Here is a 23,560-nt window from a genome sequence, read left to right as displayed (position 1 = left end):
TCTAATTTAGGCTGTCGCCTTCTTGTTGATGTGAACAGCAAACGATGCTAAGGTATGAGCGTTAAAACGGTTTTTGTTTAATAAATAACGTTTAAACTTTGTTGTAACATCCGCCCCTAAAGGACCAGAGACGGGATTAAATACTCACCAGAGCTGTTTGAAGAACCGCTGATGACAGGACCAAAAGACTGACCACACCCTTGGTGTAGAAGACGTGGTGCGACCAATGGCAAATTCTAATGGCTTCTTTAACTCGCTCCTTCAAAGAGAAAAGGAAAAAAGCTGAAACATATTCACACTATGATTGTGAAAGATACACACAACCGTTAATTCTTAGAATACCGACTGTGATTGTTGTTTTCCTTTTGCTTTGACTCAAACAAACGCATAAGTTTTTAGTGCAATTTCTACGAAATCACATAAGTTAATCCCGGAGCCCTGGTACAAGAAACCGCTGAATGATTCCATCTTAAGTTTTGGTCTACTTAAAACAGTTAATAAGAAGATTTAACCTTGTTACATTGCCATACGTACCAAACGTGAACTGCAGTGTCATAAACCTTTATCTGTTGTGCAGTCAGTGTCGCCTCAACATTAACAAACTGCAGAAATGCGACAAAAAAGCATTATCAAAGTTTGTTAACAAAAAAGGAACAGAAGTGAAGAAATAAGTATTGCAAAAAAAAGCCTTATATTTCAGTATGATAGAAAAAATTATGATTACAACAGAAAATTACGACGCCATTTCTAAAATTATGCATTACCTCAGCCTGTCTGAAACTAAGACCTCTAGAAACGTGCATCCCTGATGCCTTCATTTCCATAGCTAACATTTCAGAAGCACCTGGAAAGATTTTAAATATTAGTGACCTTGGGATACATCGTTTCTGCCGATGGAGAAGTGTAAGCTCCTATTCCAGGAGTTCAGATTGTGAGGACGACGCAAGGAGATGTGTGCAGAAAAAACAGCGAGGGGTGGGGTAGGGAGTGAGGGCGAAATTCGTTCCTCTCTCCCTCTTTCTCCTAATTTTTTTTTCCCGTTCTCTAACTTCGCACCACACTCCTTTATTTCAAAGCCTGGAACAGGCTATATAAAAGGCGACCATGATTTCCGAGACGTGGTAATAGCATCGCCATGGCGCATCACCGTTCTAGCCACTAGCCTAGCTAGCCGTCTCTCCACGGTTATAGTACAGGTTGTCTACCCATATTTTAGGCTAAGGTTTCGAGTAATTTGCCAAAGCCGGTACAACGAAGCGCTGCACAGCTAAGCATTGTACGGCAGGCAGGAGTTCTTGGAAAAATGACCAGAAACGCACATGTATTACTTCCCCTTGGCTTAGATCGAATCATTTGATAGCTTTCTTTTTAGAGTTCCAAGTATGGAAAAAGGTGACTGAGAATACTTAGTTACAATTTCAGCTCAACTTTGACAGGAATATGGAAGTCATCTTGATATAACCCCTTTATCCTATTGAGTACCAAACGTGATTAACATCAATTTTCTCCTAAAAATATCCATACATCATTACAAGAAAAAGTTTAGAGAATCCATAAAATAATCACTAAAATCTCTCAGCTAATTCTTTAAGGAAAGGTAGGGGGATCAGTCGGGAGAATTTGTATGTGCATCATTGGGGCTGAAGATAGACAGCGAGCAGTCTCTCTTTTTCTTCAGTTTAGTGAGGGGAGTGTACGCGCGCGAGAGAGCGTTGCGCGTGGTCATTTGCGTGTCTCGCGCGTTTTCCTCGACGGACTTGGAAAAAAGAGAGAATGCTCATAGTCTAGGCTGAAAACTATACCACTTACCAAGACCTCTCTTAGTTATGCTGGTTAGAAAAGAATCAAACGATTTAAATGCTGTTCCATCTCCCCATAAACCAAGTCTCTCCATAAATGCCTGGAAATAATCAAATCACTGTATCAGTGTACTGTATTGATTGACCGTTGGACTGAAGGGGAACATCGTCAGAAACCTAAGGCTTCTAGACATGGTTGCCGTAATAATCTCTCAGCAATTATTGTAGGGTTTAAAAACTTCACGCAACCAGAGTCTTTGTGCTCTTCTACTCTACTGAATACCTAGAAATGATGTACCTTAAACCAGAGTTTAATACCATCAACTGAGGTGATACAACTGACTTTGACCCCGACACCCTGTCCACACGTATCCGGATATTTTCGAAAATGGGGATTTTTTCTCGATTTTCAAAAAAAAAAATAGGCGTCTACATGACTCGTATTTGAATCGTTTTCGCCTGTCCACATGAAAACCCTAAAACGATGGAAAGACGATAGCAGCTCTTACAGAGCATGCGTAATGCTAGTAGTATATGGTGCATGACATAATCGTGTTCACAAATCTCCGTTTTCGACAGCCCACTTTAAACGAGAAGCCAGTGTTTTAAAAAATCTCCACTCTGGGTCTGTTTTTGAAAAGGCCGTTTATGTGTGGATGGAGGCAAGAATGGAGAAAAAAGTCTCCGTTTTCAAAACTATCCGGACACATGTGGATAGGGCCTGAAGACCTGTCAAAACGTCAATCACTGTCAACAACAGTCCTGTTCAGTACACTCATCCCGACGATCATATAATTAACGTCGGCTGCATCTAAGGTTGTACACGTGAGGAAAAAACATGTTCTGATTGGCTACAAACTTACCTTTGGCTTGACAGTTTGCTTTAACGCTGTCAAACTTCAGATGTTTGGCGGCAAAACACGTCATGTCTGGCACCCTATTAGAACATGTTTTTTTTTGTCTTGTGTCCACGCTTAGATGCAACCGATGGTATTTCGCCTTAAAAACTCTTTGTTCCCCGGTACAAGATCAAGTCGCAAGATCAAGTCGCAAGATCAAGTTTCACTTTAAAGTTTTAACTTTGTACAGTGGTATCATATAAGATGCTAACTGCGTACAGCGTACTTTAAAAGGTACATGCCAACCTTTACTTAGTGCATTGTTTGCGAAAAACTAGCAAAGAAAAGTTGGATACCTTTTAACAGTAACATGCTGTTTCCTGACACTCAGTCAAAATCACGTTATTGTCAATTATATAAAATAATACTTTCTCTACACCTACCACATTTTTTACATCTGTCACACCAGTTGCACTACAGTACACAACACGAGCTTTGGGTAGCATTCTATAAAGTGAAAAAAGAATAAATCTGTAAAGAGGAGAAAATTTGGGCACAGCAGTTACTGTACGGGAAGGGGGGGTCACTCTGTAGAGACAGTAAGGAGGTCAGGTATATTTAACAATTATTCCACAAGTGCGTGTTGGATATTAGTTGGCTATAATCATCTTATATCCGAAATAATTGTTTTACTAAAAACGCCCGCAAAATATCGAGAATTCTTCCTGACTTTATTTGTAAAAACAACCGATTTTCAGCTCGTTTTTAATTTTGAGCAGATGAGTCCAGTTACTTTTAATTAGCTCACTTGTCACACCTCCCCTCACAACGTTTATGGCATCAACTCTGGAAACTGAACTCAAGCCGCACTGGTGGGAGGCAAGTGCTCGATTACAACTGCTCCATCGCTGCTCCCTCCTTCTTTCAAATTGTAAAAAAGTTAGCACTTTAATTATTACATTAGAGTGTTAATTACATGCTAACAATTGATCCTCAAAAATGAAGTCGAATATCTTTATCATACCTTTGTATTGTTGTGACAGCAAGAGCAACTTTTGTGCTGGATTCTTCTTTCCCCTAAAATGAAATAAGCTACAGTGACCAGAGTACTTAGTTGAATCCATGACTTGTAACATCTGTCTCTGGTGTCAATATGCATCATTGGTGTCAATTTGCATGTGTGGAAAGTGTAACGGTTGTGCATTCATTAACAAGTGCAACAAGACCAATTGCATTCTCAAGAAACCCACTGTGCAGTCAAGCTTTATGTGAACTGTATGTAATGTGAAGGGAACACAAACTGTTGTCCTCTCATCCACTTCATACAAAACGTAACTTGAATAATGATGATCACATAGTGGCAGTTTCTAATAAACCATGCTTTTTGCCCTAAATCAGGTATTTACATGTATTTGTTGCAGTTATGAAAAACTGTATGTAATGTAAAGGGAACACAAACTGTTGTCCTCTCATCCACTTCATACAAAACGTAACTTGAATAATGATGATCACATAGTGGCAGTTTCTAATAAACCATGCTTTTTGCCCTAAATAAGGTATTTACATGTATTTGTTGCAGTTATGAATACGAAGAATAAGGGCTAAACTACTGTAAATCACTTACAGGAACAAAATGCTTTGCTTTATGACACTTGTCAAATATGAGGCATCCATTAAACTTCTCACCACCACACCAGTCTATGAGCTGTTGCAATCTGCTCTGACGATTGGCACCTGTCAAAAAAAAAAAAAAAAACAGATCAACAAAAACAGGAACCCTGTCTATTGTCAGTGTCGGTTGACATTCACACAGCATGCTCACCTTTTTGAACAGACGACACCAGTGTTGCGTATGTACTGAAGACAACACCCTCTTTAAAATCAGCAGGTAAGCCAAATACTCTGTAAAACAAAATTATGTCAATAGCATTAGATTCGTTTTAAAATTCCTACTGATCTATTATTATTGTCAAATAAACCACAGAATATTGCTTCTATAGAGAGATGTGTCATGTCAGGTTACCATGGAAGCAAGATTTCTGGATCAATAATCTTCCTTGACAGAGACAGACAGCCATTTGTATTGTCTAATGATGGAAGGAAAATACCAGCGACCCTTTCATTCCTAAGCGCAATAATGCACAAAAAAATTTTTTTGGTTGTTTTTTCCCCACCATATTGGCAGGACCACAGTTTGTTGAGACCCAGAAATTTTGCTACCATGGCAGTGTGACTTCTCCTTTCTTTTACACTGTAGGAAGCAATAGTTGGCTTGGAAAGATTTAGGATCAGATTATCACTTGGGGAAAAATACACCTGAATTGAAGGAAAATGAAAATTAATACAATTTGCATGCACAGATTGGTTTGAAAAAGAACTCTTAGAAAATAATTAAGAAAAGGAATTTATGTACCTTGTCCAAGAATATATTGTGTTACATAATGATAACAACAGACACCAGCCAGTGTAGATAACTTGTAGTATTCAAGAAAGATTTAAAAAATTCCAAAAGAGAGAGAACTCTGAGAGCATTTCGTCCAAAAATTCTGGAAGACAGTTCAGAGAATTTTTTCTGAAATTTAACAAGATTTAACACAAAAGGCAGGGGAGGGCATGGCCCTCTAGCCCCACTCTAAATAATGTACCTGTGGTATTCGAGTTCATGTACCTGGTTTCTTTATCCAGCTGCTGACAACCGTCTATCACTTTGACAAAACAACCAATGTCATGTAAATCTCTGACAAAATAATGTAAAACAATCAGAAATTTGTCAGTTTCTAGGGTTATATTATTTTACAGCTATACAGAGATAGCAATTACCAGCATCCCTGATTTTGTAACAAACTGCTATAGGGATTCACATCATGAAAAATCTGTCACAGTCCAGAATCAGTGAATCCAAATCCAAAGCCGATTTTATCGATTTTATTGGATCATTGGTCTGTAAATGCTTCTGAATATTCCTTCCAATATTACCCCTGGACCATTTTGTTCTAGGGGGTGAATGGGTTACATGTAAAAGCGCGAAAAAAATGTGGAATTATGAACTTAATGCGGCAGTGATTTTGTAACCCCTGCCTGTGCATCCTGTGCCAGTGATGCATCTGTGAGATCTCCAAAGATGCAAAATAATTTACTGCCCGCATCCTGTAGGATTGACGGAGGGACCAGAAGATGATTTTGAAAAAGAAAATCCTGTTTATGACTTCTAATCTGTAATAAAACCTACCTTGTCAATAAGTAATAGAGAGCAGACTTTTTCAAAAGGTATTTTTTGGAAAAATTCCCGGGAATGGGTTAAAATCATTGACTTAAAAGGTCAAAATTCCATTGAATACATAACCAGACTTTGGCTAAAAAATAATCTGAACACACCTTTGGTCAGCTGAAATACTAAACCATATATGTCTGGATCTTCCACGTACAAAATTGTCCAACACAATGCCAGCAATCTACAGTAGAAAACAACTGGAGTGTAATCTTGACTACAAATTTAATGGGCTTAAAGTCAAACAGTTCTATATTCAAGGCTTGTACAACTTCAGACAAACAAATTTCTAGGACATTTCAAGAATTTTTCAAGGACAAATTACAGTTTTCAAGGACTACGATATTTCTGTTAAATCGTAGGCATTCTTTAACCCCATTTGATCACCCTATTGGCTAAAACATGTCATGGAGTCATTTACGATTTTGACTTCTTTGGCCATTATCATTGATCACATTATTTTATACTCCTTTCCATAACAAGACTTTGTAAAATGACTGGGTATGACGTGGAACTGCATCTGAGGTGCAGAAATTAAGCATTGTTACCCGTGAGTTTTACAGGTTAATTCTTACACCAAGGATGAGCCGAATTTTCCTCGGCAAAATAACCTAATTTTACAGAAAAAGGTGTTCGGCGTAGACAAGGTTGTGAATTTCAAGGACTTTTTATGACCTAATAGAGAAATCAAGTACTTTTCAAGGACCTAAACCAAATTCAAGGACTTTTCAAGATGACAGTAGTAGTTGAATTAAGAACTTTTCAAGGTTGTACGATCAACCATGTATGTTCTTTTGCTCGCTCGTACCAACTGTCACACCCTACCAAGTGATCAAAGATTAATAAAATGCCATAGCAACTCCAGATCTTGAGTGGTTTCACATGGTTGAGGCAATGGAAAACACTTGATATTACATGGTTTTAAAATGAAAACGAGGCAAGTGCTTTTGCAATCATGAAAATGAGGTAAATTTGCAACCCAGTGAAAATGGCCATCATTCTTGATTATTGTCTACATAAACAAAGTAACACTGTTCATTGACCATGTGTAGTAACAGCATGAAATTGTACATATACGAAATATACTCACTTGTCTTCCTTTTCCAACACCAGCACCATCCCCAATAAAGAATCCAGCTCTCTGTCCATTGGCAAGGACCATCTGATGTCTTTGACACTAAAAATCAACAGCAGTTTATAAAATGAATTTTTCATGCTGTTTAACTTGATTTTATTACTCAAGACCATGACTGTGCAATAACACACTCTCTGCTACCACATATCCCCAGCAGCTGGAAGGGTCTTTTTTGTAATGAATTTATTTTTAGCTGGAAATCCATCTTTTCCCAAATATTTTAAATGCTTTATGTGGACAGAAGAAAGAGCAATACAAAAGCCAACAAATGTTGACAGAGTTCTTGATACTAATAAGGTGATAATTATACTTACAGCATACAAAACTCCTTCCAGCTGCAAATCACTTAGTTTGCCTGATGTAAACAAAAAAAAATAGGCTTATCAACATTTCCCTTTGTCAATATTATTACAAAATTATCACCTAAAATATGATCAAATGCCTCCATGCAAACACCTCTATAAGGTCTTTTCATCCTAAAGCCTTGTGCAAATGGATGCAACATTGTCGGCCAACAGCTCTCAACATTGTTGAATGTTACATGTTGCGTCCATTGGCACACTCTGTTGCATGTTGTTGCAATGTTGTTGCAATGTTGTTGTGTGTTGTTGGGAGTTGTTGCACAAAGTTTGAAACTGGTCAAACTTTTAGCCATATGCAAATGGTCACAACAACTCTCAACATTGTTGGGCCAACAATATTGGGAGTTGTTGTGTCCATTTGAACATAGTTTAAAGACATCTAACTTTATACATATTAATTACCTCAATAATAAAGCAGACACTTGGTTCTGTCCCTTTGGTGTCTGATTAAAGGAGGGGGGAGGAAAGCGGGGGGGGGGGGGGGAGGGGAAGCTGCTATAAGTAACACCTAACTATAATTTTATGATAAACCCTTTTTTTTTTTCAAGAAGTGACCAAAGTGTCCAACTCAACAAAAATTTCAAATTTCATCTTTAAAGACTTCTTGCATGTAAATGTTGAAAAAAACCATTAGTGTGGTATCATTGGGAAAGTACAGTTGAAGGGGTCTCATTTGAATGGTTGCACATGTTTTTCATCAATATCATCATTTTTGGGGGTCTCAATGGTCTTATGGGTTTTTCTGATTCTTGAATTTAAAATGGTTTCCTACTTCTTATTGGCATAATGATTCATCGGTCTCCTGTTTCTGTGGTTCTTGTAGTCCTCAGAGACTGGTTCATGTACTTGTGGAGGATCTCAAAACCCAGGAGAACTACAGTGTACATGTACAAGAACCAGGATAACAGGAAGAGCCACGAGAAATACCAACCATGAGAATTAGGAATACCAGGCACAACAGAGAGCCACAGAGCAAAGGAAACTAAGAGAACTTGAGAGCCACAAGTACCAGAGACTTGAGGGAGCAAGAGAAGAACCAGAATGTTGGTCAAAGTAAATATGCATGCCAATTATCATCACCTGTCTCTACTAAATCTTGCGGAAGTGATTCAAACAACTGGTATTTAGCTAGTGGTAGCTGCTGTGCCTAGAAAAGAGAGGGGACTCACATTAAGTTGGTGGCCATTTTATTGTGCATTCAGTTTAAAAAGATAATCATCAGTAAAACCAGCCAAATGAAACAACCTTTTTAAAAACAAAAATATCAATAGTGCAGACAGTTTAACGTTGTAAGAATAAACTGTTCTCAGATAAAATGGAATATGTGACCCTCTTTGGGAAAACGGACACTAACGCTTTTCCGTTTAAACGGGGAAACCGTTTACTATCCGTTTAAATCCGTTTACTAGGTTCATGCAAGCGTTTAAACGGTTTGCTTATCCGTTTAAAAAAAGTTGCATCCGTTTAATGCTTTAACGAAAACGTTTAAACGGTTTGCTTATCCGTTTAAAAAAAATTTCATCCGTTTCATGCATTCGTGAAAACGTTTAAACGGTTTGCTCATCCGTTTAACGCTCTAGGGAAAACGTTTAAACGGTTTGCTTATCCGTTTAAGAGGAAAGCAAGCAGCGTTTAAGAACTGCGAGCAGAACTATGAAGCATGGTCGCTCGATACTCGACGATACGTGAACTGCCGAACAACCGTAAAGTATTTTCTACGTATTTTTAGTTCTAACTTATCCTTGTTTTTAGAAGGCGAGTAATCGTCGTATCCTTGGAGAAACGGCTAAAAATTTAAATAAGTTAAAACGTATTGCATCGAGAGCCGATGAAGCCATTCGTTCACAGGAGAGTGCGGCGACCGTGGTTCTGTACTTGATCTTGTGTCGGATTTGGTGAAATCGAATAAAATCACGTTCTCTTGGTTCCCGTTCAACTTTGTGCTCCCTGTCATGCAATCAAAAATTAAAAGTCGAAACCATCGCACAAATAAAATCAAGAATCTGGAAGATGAAGAAGATAAATGCGCGTGATTGTGTTCTTTCCTCGGCGGGCACGCGAAGACTGAACTTGAAGGTGGTACGCTTTTATTATCTGGTACCGGCAGTCAAGGAAAATGAAAACTTGATGCATTGCATTAATCTTGGGGGGGCATTAATGTAAGGTTTTAACGAAGAGAAGCTTGTAAAACAACAGTTTAAGCAAAGAAAAGTTTTCCATGTGAAACAAGCAATTCTCACCACTAAAAAGGATCAGATTACACGAAGAGATAACGAAAGCGCGATATATAAATACAATAGTCGCTTCTGTTGGAAAATCTGATGTTGGGGAAAAATCTAACCAGCAAATGGAAAAGTAAGAATAAAAAAGAATTACAAGCCTAAAGCGAACGACAAAGGAAAAGAAAACAACGCTATTTTTTTCGAAACCTGCCGAGTTTATAATTAAGTGAAAACAAAATACCGACGTGCCGTACATGTCGTACATCGCATGTGCTTGTAAACATTTCATGCAGCGCAGCGAATCATTCTAAAATTCAATCGGGAAACAAAAAGCCTCGGGAAATTTCAGTGCAGGTTAAAATGATTAAACTGCACAAATATTTATCTACAAAGTGATAAGATACTTCAAGTTATTATGCTCCATGTTTACTATCCTTTTAGCGTTCTAATGTTTTTCCTGGAACGATCTTGCCGACTCATCCGTTTTCAAACGTTTCCAGCTGTCCGTTTGTGGACTTTAGTCAACCGTTTAACGGTTTAAGCTATCCGTTTTTGGGTTTTGGTCAACCGTTTAACGTTTCGAGCTAACCGTTTATATTTTTGGACAACCGTTTAACGCTTCAAGGTATCCGTTTTTTGGACGGCAGCACTAAAACACGGAATCCGGAATCCGGAAACGGAAACGGAATCACGGAAACGGAAACGGAAACGGAATACGGAATCTGTGAAAGAAGGTTCCAAGCGATCGATTTGAAAAAAATAATATTAGCAATGACAATGAAATAAATAAACAGATAAAAAAAAAGGCACAAATGAATAAATTAGCTGAGTACAGGAGAGGAGACTGCTGTGTCACTAGAGGAGTCGATTCCGGTGAAAAGACGCTTGATACCACTGTCGGCAATGAATGCATGGGACAGCAAAGCGAGGAGAAAAACGTGACTGGCAAAAACTAGTGCCTTAACAAAAAGGTATGTTATATGGAGACAGACTTTGTTTGAATCGTCTGAGGCGTCGTTTACATAACTGAAAGGCGTCGCCGTCAAGTTTTTCTCAGAGTCTTTTCTGGGTTGTCTTCAACAGTGTTCAGTTTTATTTATCAAGACAACTTACTCAAGAGAACCATGGCATTGTGGAGTCCACAGAGAAGAGAGAATTGTGCATGCATTTGCTTGATTCCGCAACCGATTACATCAAAATAATGCGCCATGTTTAATAAGCCTCTTCAACAAAAATACGAACGTCCACGTAAACTTAATTACCGGTACACCAGTATTGCATCAGTATTCAGCTTGGCGAAAAAGTTGAACTTATTGCTAAAACACCGGAACTGTGGTCACGTCACCGGTCGGTCATGTGTGGAGTATTCAGTTTGGGGACAATCACGTGGTGTGGTCTGAGGCTAACTTCGACTATTCTTGACAATTAGCTACAAAAGTAATATTTAACTGTATTATTCAACCCATGAACTCGTGAATAAAAATTACTCGTAAAATTACTTTCATCGGCCTTGCAGTGCAGTAACCCACACTACCAAACCTTATCAAGACACAATAACAAGAATATATTTAAGGGAACTGCCAAGAAAACTAAGACAAATTCTCTTTGGATTGTACTAAATTGTGTATTGTGAAATTCTTTAATTTTCTATCATCGATATTTGATTCCGTATTCTGTTTCCGTTTCCGTTTCCGTGATTCCGTTTCCGTTTCCGGATTCCGGATTCCGTGTTTTAGTGCTGCCCTTTTTTGGACTTTGGTCAACCGTTTAAATTTTTTGCTATCCGTTTAAAGAGTTACGGAAACCGTTTAAACGCTTGAGTTAACCGTTTACTATCCGTTTAGAACCGTTTTTCTTAACCGTTTAACGGAAAAGCGTTAGTGTCCGTTTTCCCAAAGAGGGTCACATATATTATCTTTGTCCCCTACACATAATTGAGAAATGCGTGATATCACTTTACCATGCATGGTAACAAGATTTCTGGATCTCAACAGTCCTTCTTTCAAGACAGAAATGGCCATTTCATGATTTGTATTGTTGAATGATGAAAGAAACGTCCTAAGTGCAGTCATTATGGAAAGTCATACAGTCCTATTTTTTTCTCCCATAAAATTGCAGGGCCACAGTTTGCTGAGATCCAGGAATTTTGCTAGTAAGCGTGGCAACATGACATAATGACTTCTCTTTGTTGAGGCTAGGAAACAAAGAAAATTCTGACTCAAACAAGGTCTAATGCTTGTTTAACCACACTAGGGACAAATTTGGTTTGATTTTCAAGCCATTTCGAAAAACATGTAGTGTACATAGTTACCGCCAAGCAACCAGCTTCTACAATATCCCCTGGATGATGTTTAATTCCTTTATGATTTAATGAGTTGCAAGCATAGCTTGAGAAGACATCTTCACTGTAAACAAAACAAGCATGGAATTTAAACAGCTTGACGTGGCATGGCATATATGGTGCTACAAAAGTGAATTAACAGTTGGTTTGGAATAGCAGGCCTAAAAAGTCTTTTTTTCTCCTTTTAGAAAGGGCATAATTATGTCCAACTAGATCACCATTTCAGCCAGGCAAACCAGAAAGCTTGTCAGACATCCACAGTGAACTCAACCGATGAAAAGATTAAAGCTGTTTCTCTTTCTAAATTTAAATCAAAATTAAAATAACATTATCCTCTGCTGTACAAATATTGCCAATTATCTTGTACCTGGTAACTTCCATCCTACTTTTTCGCTCTTCTTACGGTTATACATGCTAGTGTATATCTGTATATCTGTGGGTTTATGTGTATACAGTCTGATATGCTGCCATATTGTACCCTGCACAATAAACGTGTTTAAATTATCTTACTGAATCTGGCTTCTTGGCATTTTAAACCTATTAGTTATTTCAGGAAGTCAGTACCCCTTTTAGTCAATTGATTAATTTAACAACTTGTAAATAACTATAATATTCTGCTTTGGGTACAATAACAATTGTTGTTGTTGTTGTTGTTGCTGTTGTTGTGAAACCAGTACAGTCGAACCCTGTTATTTTGGACACTGAGGGGGCCATAGAAAATGTCCGTATTGATGAGATGTCCATAATAAGCAGGTTGAATTTAGAGAAAATGTAAGGGCTTTCTTACCCCAAGAACAAAGCAAACTGTCTGTAATAATGAGGTGTCCATATTAAGCAGGTGTCCATAAAGTGGGGTTTGATTATATTAGATGGACACCCTTGTGGAATGCTCTTGTGTCCATTTAATACAAGAAGTACCCATAAAGAGGCTCGAGTATTAAGACCGAATCCACCGGGAAATTGAGTAATTTTAATTTAATTCTGAAAATTTCATGTGAAAGATGCAATTTTGTGAAATTTGGCATTTCATTTTCTTGGGCTTCAATGAGAAATTTTCTTTGGTATTATTACAGATCACTAATTACATCTTTAGCCCTTGAAAAATGTAAAAAAGAATGCAATATGCTTTAAATTATTCTGGTACAAGGTTTTTGTCCACTGAAAATCAAAATTATTCAATTTCCTGGTGGATTCCATCTTAAGGTCACGTGAGTAAAATAAGCAGTTATACAAACAATATGAAATAAGAAAACAGCACTGTACAACTGATCAACGGGTTAGTAAAGGCTGCCGAATCAGTGAAAGATTCCGGCAATTCTACTTTTTAACAAAAAGGTCAACTCTGCTAGTTAAAAACAGCAGAAAAACTAAGTTTCTGCATTCATTTTCCATAGAACAAAATGCAAAATTGTTACCTTTTTTGTCTGTGCTTGTCGTTTAGGTTAAAAGTTAAGAAAAGGTACCTTTTTTGAAAAGGAAGTCAGGTATTTTCAGCTTTCGAGTGAATGCTATTTTGACGTCAATATTGTCTGCTCTTCGTCCATTTTTCAATTTACCAAACGATGTTTTAAAGCGCAAAAGAGGTACCTTTTTTTCGGTTTCAAGCCATCTCCTGAAAGGCACAAAAAAGTACCTTTTTTGCAGTTGGAAGCAATGCTCTCAAAAGCGCGAAAAAGGTACCCTTTAAAAAATATAAAATTAATAGTATTTTCAAGCTTTTGGGAAGCCATTCAAACTCCTACTGATTGACATATGTCAACCGTTGGCACCTCTTGAGCTTCAATGAACGATGCACAGACATTTTTTAGGGGATTCTTGGTGATCCTGTTAAAATTGAAATGATCTACAAGGGGAATCAGTGGAGCAAAAACTTTTAGCTCACTTCTTTTAGCCAAGATCAAAAGCGAGAAACTAGAAGAAATCTGAAAATACTAGCCACCAGCCAAATGGATAAAATGGCTCCTGAAAATGTTAGTAACAACTCTGGTACTTTAAAACTAGATGCAAGAAGAGAAGCTCAGCAAGCGCAATTTTAAGCATGGAGCAAATACTTTAACCTGAAAGAAGTCCTACATGTAAAGCAAAGGTGTTCATTTTCCTTTTCCTTTAAGTCTAAACTAAATGGGTTCCGAGCAGGTCATATAACTGTCTTGTTTCGTGGGTGATGTTTTTCACTCCAAAAAGGTTATTAGAGACTTCTGTCTTGGGGTTATTTTTGTTTGCTGTAAATTATAAATTATATAAATAATTTAATTTCAGGCGTTTTTTGATCTAGAGGCCAAAGTAAAGCCATTTAACAATAAAAATGCCACCATACATGTACCCCTGAAACCCCCTAACTAAATACTAAAGTAAACCTGAACAACTTTCCTCTTCTTAGACTTTTGTACAGTAAGCCAGCATTTTTGTCGAGACCTTTGGTGGAATTTCCCGGATTTTTTTTTTTTTCAGAGAAAATGAAAATTAGAAATTTTCAAATAGAAAATAAACTCTCAAGAGTCAAAATAAAAAATAAATGCAAATGCCACTGTCTGAACAATTGTCTTTTGGTGTATTAGACCATTAGCATACATTCTTGTTGTTTTAACACTTATACATATCATCATCGCATCATCGCGCATTTTAGTGAATTTTTTTAGGGTGAGCATGTTATTCGACAAAATGGAGCATTAAAGTAAAGCATTTTAGTGAGGAAACAAAAAAGCATTTTAAATGCCCAAGAGGACTGGCCCGGCTTCTCTTCGGGTTACTTATAACTGACACCTGTCGTTCATTGATAACCACTGAACCAATGACAATGCTTTCAGCTTCACTCCGACACTGATCAAGATGGCTCACACCCATGCCAAAATCAAGCAAGGGGGATAGATTTTAAAACTGCGAAATGACACTGTACATGTTACAGGGTCAAGCTCAGCAACTGGTTTCAAACTTGGCCGATAAACAGGGAAGATTTATCTCTCGACTAGTGGATTAGTAAATTCAGACAAAAAATTCATAAAAATGACACCAAACGGTTGACATCTGTCAATCAGTAGGATCCTAAATTGCTTCCCATGGCTTGAAAACACTATTAAAGGTACCTTTTTCGCACTTTTGAGAACATCACTTCCAACCGCCAAAAAGGTACCTTTTTCGCGCTTTTAAGAACATCGCTTCCAACTGCAAAAAAGGTACCTTTTCTGTGTCTTTCATGAGATTGCTTGAAAGCCAAAAAAAGATACCTCTTTTGCGCTTTAAAACATCGTTTGGTAAAGTGAGAAATGGATAAAGAGCGGACAATATTGACGTCAAAATATCATTCACTCGAAAGCTGAAAATACCTGACTTCTTTTTCAAAAAAGGTACCTTTTCTTAACTTTTAACCTAAACGACAAGCATAGACAAAAAAGGTAACAGGTTTGCATTTTGTTCTAGGGAAAATGAATGCAGAAACTTAGTTTTTCTGCTGTTTTTAACTAGCAGAGTTGACCTTTTTGTAAAAAATTAGAATTGCCGGAGTCTTTCACTGATTCTGCCGGTACGCATTGCATGTTGATCATGATTCTCTGACTGTTAAAAAAACAACCAACCAACGATTGATTGCTTTATTCTTTTCTCCTTGAGTATTTGATTGATATTTCGGATAAAAACACCCTTCAGAAAAACCTGCCTTCTATTACTATTACTGACCCAATCAGAAAATCTCTCAGGCCAGCCCCATAAAAACCCTCATCGATTGAGATAAGCGGGGGGGGAGTGGTGGGGGGGAGGGGGCATAAAATAGAAATAATGCATATCGCGATGTAATAAATCAAGCTAGGCTTGGGCTCCTGTGCATAAACACCTTCTAAAATTTCAGTAAATTATCTAAGTTAAAGAAGTTCCCTCCAGTAATAACACAACCAAGCGAAACCTTGCTACATAAAAAAAACCCAACCAAGAGTACAAACCTTCGACTTTCTGCCACAACGCCGTGCGCCATCTTGTTGAGCTCCTCGTGTTCCTCGCTTGGGTTTTCAGTGCGATTAATTACAACCCGGCGTGGCGGACCAGGTGATTCTGGACTAGATAGAGCCATGGTTACCTTCCGATTATCGCAATTTAGAGGAAAAAGCCATCATTTTTTCGGTATTTTTACACTCCAATCCCTCTTGTGGTGAATATTCTCTCGTTTCCCGCATTTTTGATTATTACCGCCATACCTTGCGGGCGCAAATGAGCCTAGGCCCCAGATCCTCCTCTGTGATCTGTGTCTGGGGTGTTCGATTCCACCCTTCTCCCACAAAGGACGGGAAATTGGGGATAGCTGTAAGCACGTTCAAGCAAGATTTCTAAAACCTGACGCACTCGAAGCCCCAAGCACCCCAAAGGTTTTGCCGCTCAAGAAGATATTTTTCGTACTGCATCAGTTCAAGTATGCCAACTGTCAAATGAAACACGTGAGATGGGGGATCTTACTAGCTTTAAACTCGCCATATCTTACGATATAACTTTTATTATGTTTTTATCTTATTTCTAATACTCATTTCTTGCTGTTATATTGTATTGTTAGTTAATCACTAGTCTTTATTTTTATAAATTGTAATTATCACACGGCATGTCTGAAAACCAGCTTGCTGAGCCATTTACCGTGTTTAAATAAAGTTGATTGATTGATTGATTGATTGATTGCCGTATCTTCTATTAAGCCCCCCTCTCAATCTCTAATAAGGCTCCTCCCTCTAATAAGCCCCCCCCCCCCTTTTCTGGGGAAGAAAGTTAATAAGTCCCCCCTCCCCTCCCCTAATTATTCTTCTCTAATAAATGATAGACTGTACAATCAATCTCGACCGTAAAACTTCGCGTGCACTGAGACAGAATGGTTCATTTGCCAACTCTGGAAGTTCGGATTTGGTTCTGATCCTAGGGTGCATGACCTCCAACCTTCTTGTGCTTGAGCTTTTCCACTTTGTACTCTAGTTCTTTAAGGAGAACTCATACCACCATCTTTTCTAAATTAAATAAGCCCCCGTCTCTATTAAGCCCCCTCTCAAAAGGGCTTGAAATTCCCTAGATCCTCATGGCCCCTCAGTACCATCAACTCAACGAACATTTTTTCACTCGATCATTGGCACCTCATTCGTGTTTTCTTATTTTGGCAAAAAAGCAAAAACACGCAATTTTAATAACGTCAAAGATGTTTTTTATTGAGAATTATTATTCATTCAAAATATTTCCCCGATTCTGATTGGCTAAAAGCACACGTTTAATTCACCATAACCGGTTACTAATGACCAAATTTGAAGAATTTTGTGTTTAGCGAGGAAATGACGTCAAAAATGCAGCGTTCTTGCAGGTTAATGCACAGTCAAGCGAGAAGACCTGGGGACAAGGTTGAGTTGTTTTGGTTGTGAACTTGAAACTCGTTTCATTTCACTCGTTTCAAGAGTAAGAACTAGGCGAAAAAAACGCAAAAACATGGCAAGAAAAGCAAGAAGACAATTCGAAGGGCGACATCTGCTATTTGGAGGATATTTGCGGAGCTGAACAACCCCCAACGTGCACTATCGAAGATGAACTTAACATCGATGGAGGTAAGCGTGTTTTAGTCATGTTTTTAAACTAGGAATTATTTTGAATAAATAATAAAACAATTATTGAATTCGGCTTTCGTATCATATGAAGAATTATGGAGATCTTGGAGGGTGTTATCCGTCGAGGCCGTAACACCATCCTCGATCTCCATAATTCTTCATAAGATACTCAGCCTCGTTCATTAATTGCTAATTAACTTCTGCTTATAACTTTCTTCTTGAATCTATTACCGCCCCGGACGAATCTTCAATAGTTTCCTTTCATTTTGCAATATTGTGCCACATGCAACAACCATACTGCGCTTGGGCTGCCCGTTAGATCAGCTGGCCCTCCCATTTTTTTTTGCGCGCGCGCGTGTGAGAGTTATGGCGGTGAAGCTGCGAGGGAATTTCAAAACGTCTCCTCTTCTTCCCCAAGGTGAGCGGCTTTGCAGCTCCTCTGCCAAAACTCTGTACGCGCTTCTGATCACGCTGACTACGCAGGCTGCAGATTGTGAAGAAACGAAAACAGCTAGCATGTGACAGCTTAATGATTTGTTTTTATTTTTACGTGAGAGATCGAGGAATCTAAAAACAGTCTTAAAAATATAACTATGGCACGCTATGACAAAGGCGTTTTGTAAGAACATTCCTTGGTAAAGGGCTCAGTCCTGATTAGATCCCAGGTGCCTTACTGCTAATACGGTTCTTGTTATGCTTCTACTTTTACTTCCTATTCAAACGTTTTAAGATTACTTTCTCTATATGATCATTACTGGTTAACTGTTTATACTCGTTTGGTCTGAAATTGTCTGATTACTGGGGAAGCTCCTTCTCCATATTTAATCACCACTAGCTTCAGGTGGCACGTTGTAATACGGATGATCTTCATTGTGTTTGTTTAGATCCAAGTATGGCGCATCCCTCTGCATTATCGCCTCCAGTTTTTCGATCAGTTGATAGAAACTGGGACGAGAGCGAGGTTCCTCTTTCCAGCAGTCAGTCATCAGCTCATATCTGTTATTGATAAAAAAAAATAAAATAAAATAAAATAAAACAATAAACAAACCAATTGAAGTTAGTCAGAGTTCCAATCCATTCTTGCATGTATAGACACCGTTTCTCCGATTTAGTGGAGGAGTTTTCCTTTAGACCAGCTGGGATCCACTCACACCGGATCATTAGGCTTGTCGGTATCTTGCCACGCCTGCGAGCAAGCTCTCCATTTGGGGGATCTCTTTAAGTACACGCACGTGCGGCACGCGAGAGGAAACACGACAGCGAGGGGTCCCCGCTCGCGCGTTCTCGCGTGGTTCGTTTCCCTCGCCCAAATGGAGAGCTTGCTCGCAGGCTAATTCTTTCTCTGCTCCTCACCCATCATTATACCGTAATAAAATTGAATATAAGGGAATAAAGCATAAAGCGTCCACAGCTTGTCAACATTCTCTGTTTCATCTGACATACTAGATAGTTTTGGAATAGTCTGCTGGAAATGTCGTTTAAAGTTTCTCAAGTTGAAAGAATTAGCCAACATCGCGAGATTTTACTGAATAAAGCTGTTGGCAGGTAAGAGAAAGAATAGCTAGTTTTAATTAATAACTAGTGCTTTCCACAAGTTGCTCTGCAACTTTTTGGCAACTTTTTCGTATTTCGAGCATTTTTTTGCATTCTGAGCAATTTCTCTAATTATGTTCTAATCTCAGTTCTGAGATATCGGAGCAGCTTTTAGTGCTTAAATTGGCCTTTCTTTCATATTTCACAATGTTTTAGTGGACAATTTGTCAATTTATGAATTTCTTATAAAAAAGGAGCCAAATCCTCATTACGGAATCGCGCCTGTAGATACGCGTCGCTAGTAAATGCAAATTTTTCTGTCAATCAAATGTTTTCTATTATTTGTAGGTGGAAATTGGTAAAACATCGTTATTGTTTTAGAGACAATAGAAGAACAAAAGATAACAGAAAGATCAAGTTATGCGGTCTTAAAGCGTATTGCGTGACTTAAATCAGTTGGAGCATTTCTCCTAGCTTTCCCGCATTAAAACGTTGGAATGAAAAGTCTGAAGCTTAGCTTTTAAAATCTTGATAGCCAAAATAAAAGGGGTGTCCCAAAAGGCAAGCATCTGGGAATTCAAAATCGATATTTTTGTCTCCAGCGAAATCCGGCGGATGAACAGTAATTTGCATATAAGCGTAAGTGAAGCGAAATCGATACAAATTGCCGTGGTTGTAAACATAACGTTTCCCCGAAGTTTTTTTTCCTTTTGAAAGCGTAAATTCGCATGAAAGAGCTCAGCTTGCACAAAATAATATAAAATGAAACGAATCAAATCGAAAAGTGGTTAAAAAAAGTCAGAATATTTCAATTCGATGGGTAGGTGATTTGCATACTGATAAAAATAACGTCTAGCGCAGTTCAAAACCGTTCGGCTTCCTGAATTGTTTTCCTGGAATTCTATACATTCTGCTGGCCTAAATCGTTAAAATATTTTATGAAGTCAAAATATTTATCAAGTTGAGCGTTTGCATTTCCTTATAAAACAGAGAGTAGCGCGATAGCTTGGATCTATAGATGTTCTTAAGTTAAATTACCTTTGTATCGTGGAAACAATACCCTAACACTTGAGTCTTGAATCAAAGGACGCGACATGCGTCGGCTCCCTTTGTGAGCGCGCAAATAGTCATGGGACCCGCGATTTTGCGGGCGACACGGATCTACAGGCGCTGTTTCGTAATGTCCCCCCTGGGGCAGATCACGAGGGCAAGATAAAAGTAGCTGGGCTGCTCGGTCAGCGGTTTTAGAGAAAATTCAAAATGGTGGACGAAGATCAGGAGGGAGTCATAAACTTAGGCCTGGGCACTAGAGCAGATATTGGCGAATGAAAATCTGATGTGTCTAGCCATCATGACGTCACGTTCAAGCCGGCCCGGGAAGGTTTGAAAGATGGTAAACAAAATGAATGTCGTGAAAAGTTCACGGTCCAATTTCTCAGTAACGGTAGAGCAAATCATTTCAACAACTAAAGCGAAGCTGCAGATGTTATCATATAAAGTATCAATAACGCAATTTTAGTCTGAAAACAAAAAACAGAATGGCGACAAGACTCAAAAGTGTTGAAAAACGTTCCTACCGATCGATAAAATCATCACCAAGATCGTACAATACTGCGCTTGGAGACAAAAAGATAACTTACATAGGTCAAAACTCTTTCTCATTTTTGAAAAATTAAATCTCGTAACAATTTCATAGAAATGATCAGTGGCTTTAAATACTACTTTCCGCAGGTACCTTGCGAGTCAGCCGCGAAGAGCGAGAAAAATAAACCAGTTAATGCAACAATAAAGCTCTCGAATTGAAACGAGTAATACGATTAATTCGAGGATATCTTTTTATGTCAATGTTTGGACTTGAGAGGTGCTGGAATACAGTTTAAGTCTACAAAATTGCCTAAGAAATATGTTACACCCATACTACGTTTATAGCCAGATGGGTTGACGCAAGATTCTACAGGAACCTTCCACTGAAAACAATACCTTCAAGAAAAAATCAGAATCAAAACAATGGCTTTTATAAATAGGTGGAAAATATCTCAGAATTGGGAACGGAACGCTAAGGCTAGTGACTCGGCGATTTGAACATTTTTACTTCGAACCTGGACAGCGACATTGAAGCTTACTTGATAACGGCTTACGACTTGCAGAGAGAGTTCCTGAAGGTACCAAATCGCTTCTCAATGAGAGGACAAACATTCACATTCGAGTGACTTGAGTGTCTCGGGTGAAGAAGGCCACTCAACGATTTTATTGGCTCACTACATTTTTTGGTTTTAATCGAGGACAAAGTTATTTAGCAACGCTGGTTACGCCGCAAAATTGAACAAAAATGCTTAGAAATCTTACTTTGGTTGTACAATTTGCATATTTTAGCATCAGACTTTCTTTTTGTAACTTTCGTTACAAAAAGCAACTTTTGATTGTTTATTGGGCATTTTTTGAAGAAATTACGGGAAACGTTTAGGAAAATCTGGAGCAACTTGTGGAAAGCCCTATCCACAACCATAAGGAAATATCGAACATGAGAAAAAAATCCTGGCAGTCGATCTCTGTTAAATAACACTATCATATTACTGTATGAAACAAATATTTAAGCTAAGATTTTGCCGTCCGTCTGTTCAGTAATCACTTTGATCGAAGAAACATCAAAATCGAAACCGACTTGTCCTCTGCAACTTTCAAGGCTATTTATAACTAAAAAGACGCACGGAAAAATCGAATCGTTTTGTCAGTTCTAAGACGATTCTGATCAAGAAACGTACACATCATCGGAGCACATGTCAGGCCTCTCCATGCGATAACCAGTGCCAAGCAGTCGATACAACTCTGAGTTGGTCAGCGTGGGGTATGGTACGCCCCCTGATCACGTTATGCGAAAGAAAAAAATATATACATGTTATTATTTGACAATACGGATCATTCCCCTGGATAGTTTTCTACTGGAAATGTCAACGCCGACGACTCTTCATATTCCCCTTTCTCAATAATGCCGTTTTGCAAAAGAATAGTGATTGAATAGGGGCCAGATTTGCATTTAAATGTAAGAAAGAAAGAAATAACGAAAGCAGGGTGCTTAGTAATAAGGCTCCTCTTTCCAAGAAACAACTAACGCGTGCATATCTGATGCCGATTATCACTTTCAGCAAACATAGAGCTTGCGGTTCAAAACAAAAAAGCCTACTGGCTTGCCACATATAAAACTCATCAGGTATCAGCCTTCTAAAAGTCCCAGTGTCGTCCTTTGATATCAGTCGCACTTCAAGTCATATCCCCTGTAGTAATAGGGAAGAGAGTTCTTGGGATCTCACTCCCCTTGGAAGGTAACATGATCAGTGCGTGACGTTCTACTCACCCAATGTAGCCATCTCCCAAAGAACAACACCAAAAGACCAACTATAGAGAAAAGCACAAAGGTCATGAATATACCCACTGCATTAACACTATAAATTTTTCTTCTCTTCTTTTTACTTGATGATCTTAAGGGGAAAAGGGCGTGTCTCCACCTTTCCTTTCCTTCGCGCTTGACTGAACCCCATGACACCAGGCCTGAGATGCTCAAAGCCCTTAGCTAATGGCCTAGCAAGGTTAATAGGGTGGGGAAAACAATACCAATTTAGGTGACGGGTCTGTCGCATATTTGTAAACGTTTCCCGGCAAATAGAAAGCTTCTAAATGATCTTTACATACACTCTGATTTAAGAATTAAGCGGAAGCCGCTCTCGCTATTGACTATGCAAACTATATATAGTCCTGAGTCGAAATTGTACTGACAAGTACGAAATTACCCACTATATTAACCACCGGAATTCTAGATCGGTTTGAATTAAACTCACTGATCACGATTTTTAGGGTAGCTGAGGTTTTCTGAGCAGCAATGTATCGAGATGTGTTTGAAAGAGTGGGAATCTTTTATACTCACACATCACTTTTGGTGGTGTAAAGGCCTTGATAGAGTGATTCTGGGGCCATCCATTTCACAGGAAGTTTTTTGGACTTTGCTGAGCTGCTCACATCTTCATAGATTTGTCTCATCAACCCAAAGTCTGACACTTTGATTTGGTTGTCATGGCCAACAAGAACATTACGGGCAGCAAGATCTCTGTGAACAAGATTGTTTTCCGCGAGATGATTCTAATTTTAAGAAGGAAGGAGAAAAAATGAAAATAAGTACCATAATACTTCAGTTACGGTGCTATTACTGCCTAAAAAGGCACGAGTGAAGGTAAGAAAATTAGGGGTAAACAATTAAAAGAAAAATATCAGAACTGAACTGATCTAAACGGCTGATTCAAGTTCATACGAAACATGCCGAATTTGGTTCGATGGACTAGAACAATTTCTCCTCTAAAACTGATTTGACATTCTAATGAAAAAAATCAAATCATTCTTCATCTAGAAAATTAACCCATTTATCATTTAATTCTTGCTTGTGAAATGGTCTGAAAACGATCTTTGAATGATGAAAACAGAAACTGAATCGGAGCAACGTTGCTCAGAAAATAATGA

The 23,560-nt window shown here is 38.4% G+C and overlaps 1 protein-coding gene and 1 pseudogene across 1 annotated transcript in view; both read right to left on the bottom strand.

The window, feature by feature from the left end:
* LOC140949786 (uncharacterized) overlaps nt 1-16,030 on the bottom strand; it is a 38,410-nt pseudogene extending 22,380 nt beyond the window's left edge.
* A 2,134-nt stretch (nt 16,031-18,164) lies between these two features.
* Nucleotides 18,165-23,560, bottom strand: part of LOC140949795 (tyrosine-protein kinase receptor Tie-1-like) — a 5,561-nt gene continuing 165 nt past the window's right edge. The window contains exons 2-5 of the mRNA XM_073398927.1: nt 22,974-23,185; nt 22,407-22,447; nt 21,817-21,913; nt 18,165-18,517 (exon numbers count right to left, since the gene is read on the bottom strand). Of these exons, the coding sequence (XP_073255028.1) occupies nt 18,343-18,517; nt 21,817-21,913; nt 22,407-22,447; nt 22,974-23,185 (525 nt within the window). The 3' untranslated portion in view covers nt 18,165-18,342. The remainder of the gene's footprint in view (nt 18,518-21,816; nt 21,914-22,406; nt 22,448-22,973; nt 23,186-23,560) is intronic.

The sequence above is a fragment of the Porites lutea genome, chromosome 10, assembly GCF_958299795.1.
Source record: "Porites lutea chromosome 10, jaPorLute2.1, whole genome shotgun sequence".
NCBI classification, from domain to species: Eukaryota; Metazoa; Cnidaria; class Anthozoa; order Scleractinia; family Poritidae; genus Porites; species Porites lutea.
Note: the sequence above shows the minus strand (reverse complement) of the source record. Positions and strands in the feature narration are given on the sequence as shown.